Source organism: Psammomys obesus, unplaced genomic scaffold (genome assembly GCF_907164565.1).
Source record: "Psammomys obesus unplaced genomic scaffold, mPsaObe1.curated_primary_1811, whole genome shotgun sequence".
Taxonomy (NCBI): domain Eukaryota; kingdom Metazoa; phylum Chordata; class Mammalia; order Rodentia; family Muridae; genus Psammomys; species Psammomys obesus.
In genome coordinates this window covers 7,430,706-7,432,710 of record NW_026589732.1, presented here as the reverse complement: position 1 = coordinate 7,432,710, position 2,005 = coordinate 7,430,706, and the positions used below count along the sequence as shown (strand labels likewise).

Here is a 2,005-nt window from a genome sequence, read left to right as displayed (position 1 = left end):
AGAGAGAGAGAGAGAGAGAGAGAGAGAGAGAGAGAGAGAGAGAGAGAAGATTGGAACTCTGAGCACTAAAAGAGATTCTCCAGCAAATCCCGTTCCTCAGAGCTCAGGAAGCCATGGAAGGTGGAAAAAGGACTATAGTCACAAGGCAGAGGACACCAGGAGGATGAGTCCATCTAAATCAACTTCACAAAGTTTATATGAATTCACAAAGACTGAAGTAGCAACCACAGGGCCTGATCATGTCTGGTTCTCTGCTATATATTAAGACTTTCATTTTAGAGTTTTTAAGGGTCTTCTGAGTGTATGAATGAGTGGGTCTCTGATTTTTGTGCCTTATCTTAAGCTCCTTTTCTTTTGTTGGTTTTCCTTATCCAAATTTGATGAGACAATTTTATTATTATGTTTTATTTTGTTAAGTTTGTATTTATCTCTTGGAAGTAGGTTCTATTCTAAAGAGAGACAAGAAGAGAGTGGGAACGGAGGTGGGAAGAGTAGAGGTATAAGAAATTGTAATCAGAATGTGCTGTAAAATAAAATAATCAATTTTTAATAAAAAGAAAAAATAAAAACTCATGCATTTTTAAAGTAAATGTTAAACTCTACCTTACCTGGAATATAATTATCGTATGTTCCATATGTTACTTTTAGGCTATTAAAATAAAAGGGAAAAGATTAATTAATTTATACCAATCTGAATTTTACAGATTTATTTTTATTAATTACAGTTTATTCACTTTGTATCACCCCTGTACCTCCCTCCCTTCTCCTCTCCCAATCCCACCCTTCCTTTTCCCTACCCACGTCCCTCTCCCAGTCCACTGAAAAGAGAGGTCCTCCTCCCCTTTCCTCTGAACCTAGTCTGCCTCGATACCCTACAGGGTAAAACCTTTCAGAGGCTCTTTTGGTTGGCTCCTGTCCTGTTCACTGTTTTCTCCCTCCTCCTATGTCCATCCTCTTTGCCTTTCTGAATTTTTAAATTTAATTTGTAAAATACTGATCAAGTAGTTTTTCTGGATTTTCAAGATGGCAATGAGCAGTGTGCACCATATCTGAAGGGCAAAAATCAGTGACTCCTAAACCAGTGGGTGGAGCAGCATCTGGATCTAGAGCATTAACATTGGGCCTCCTCTGGACTGGAGGGAGCATCCTGTGGCAGGCTCCCAGGTCTGGGAATCACAAACTGTGTATTCCCAGCATATTCTGCACACCCCAGTGAGTGTGGAACCCCAGGGTTCAGTGACCCTCCACTCTAGCAGCTATACACTGGATCCCTCCTGCTCCCCTGAGGGCAGCTTCATGTTTCCTGGGACACTTGGAACCAATCAGATCCAAGCATCCATGTCCATTTCCCTGGTCTGAGAGTCATGAACTTTGGGTTTCCTGTACTCTCCACGTATGTGAGCAAGTGGGGAGTTACAGGTCCCTGTACCCACCTCTTTAGCAGCTAGACATTGGATCTCTCCCATCCCACTGAGGCAACCTCAGAATATCTGGGGCAGTGTTCCCAGGGTTCAAGTCAAAGTTCTTCTGGTCATCCCATGGACACTAGGCAAACAGTCAAAGCACAAAGATCCTGGATCCAAGATAGCACAACCCAGAGGAGTCTGAGTGGCAGAGACATGGAGCCAGACAGGCTTATGGGCCATGGCATTGCTCCCTTCTGAGACACCCTAAGATTGGCAGCCAAACTGAGCCCATCAGGGCACATGGTCAAATGAACCACACCCACACCCAACCTGTGCCTTCACCCCACCCTTCAAAGCAACTGTGCAGGTGCCTTCCCCCACCTTCAATGCAAACTCCCTTCCACTCACACGCACTTTTGCCCTTGCCCATGACCACGTTTGGGCTCAAGACAGTGCACAAAACATGCAATGATGTGCATGTGCCCTGTCCCTGAAAGCACTCAACCCTTTTTAGCTGTGTCTCAATGTGTAACACCCATCCTTGAGGCCCTGGACATATCTTCCTGTAGAACTGCTCAAGATTCCAGGGTCAGGTAGAC

The 2,005-nt window shown here is 44.4% G+C and overlaps 1 protein-coding gene across 1 annotated transcript in view; it reads right to left on the bottom strand.

Annotated features, from left to right (window-relative positions):
• Cylc2 (cylicin 2) overlaps positions 1 to 1,146 on the bottom strand; it is a 6,485-nt gene extending 5,339 nt beyond the window's left edge. Inside the window, exons 1-2 of the mRNA XM_055605275.1 lie at positions 995 to 1,146; positions 609 to 649 (exon numbers count right to left, since the gene is read on the bottom strand). Of these exons, the coding sequence (XP_055461250.1) occupies positions 609 to 649; positions 995 to 1,146 (193 nt within the window). The remainder of the gene's footprint in view (positions 1 to 608; positions 650 to 994) is intronic.
• Between the last annotated feature and the right edge of the window lie 859 nt (positions 1,147 to 2,005).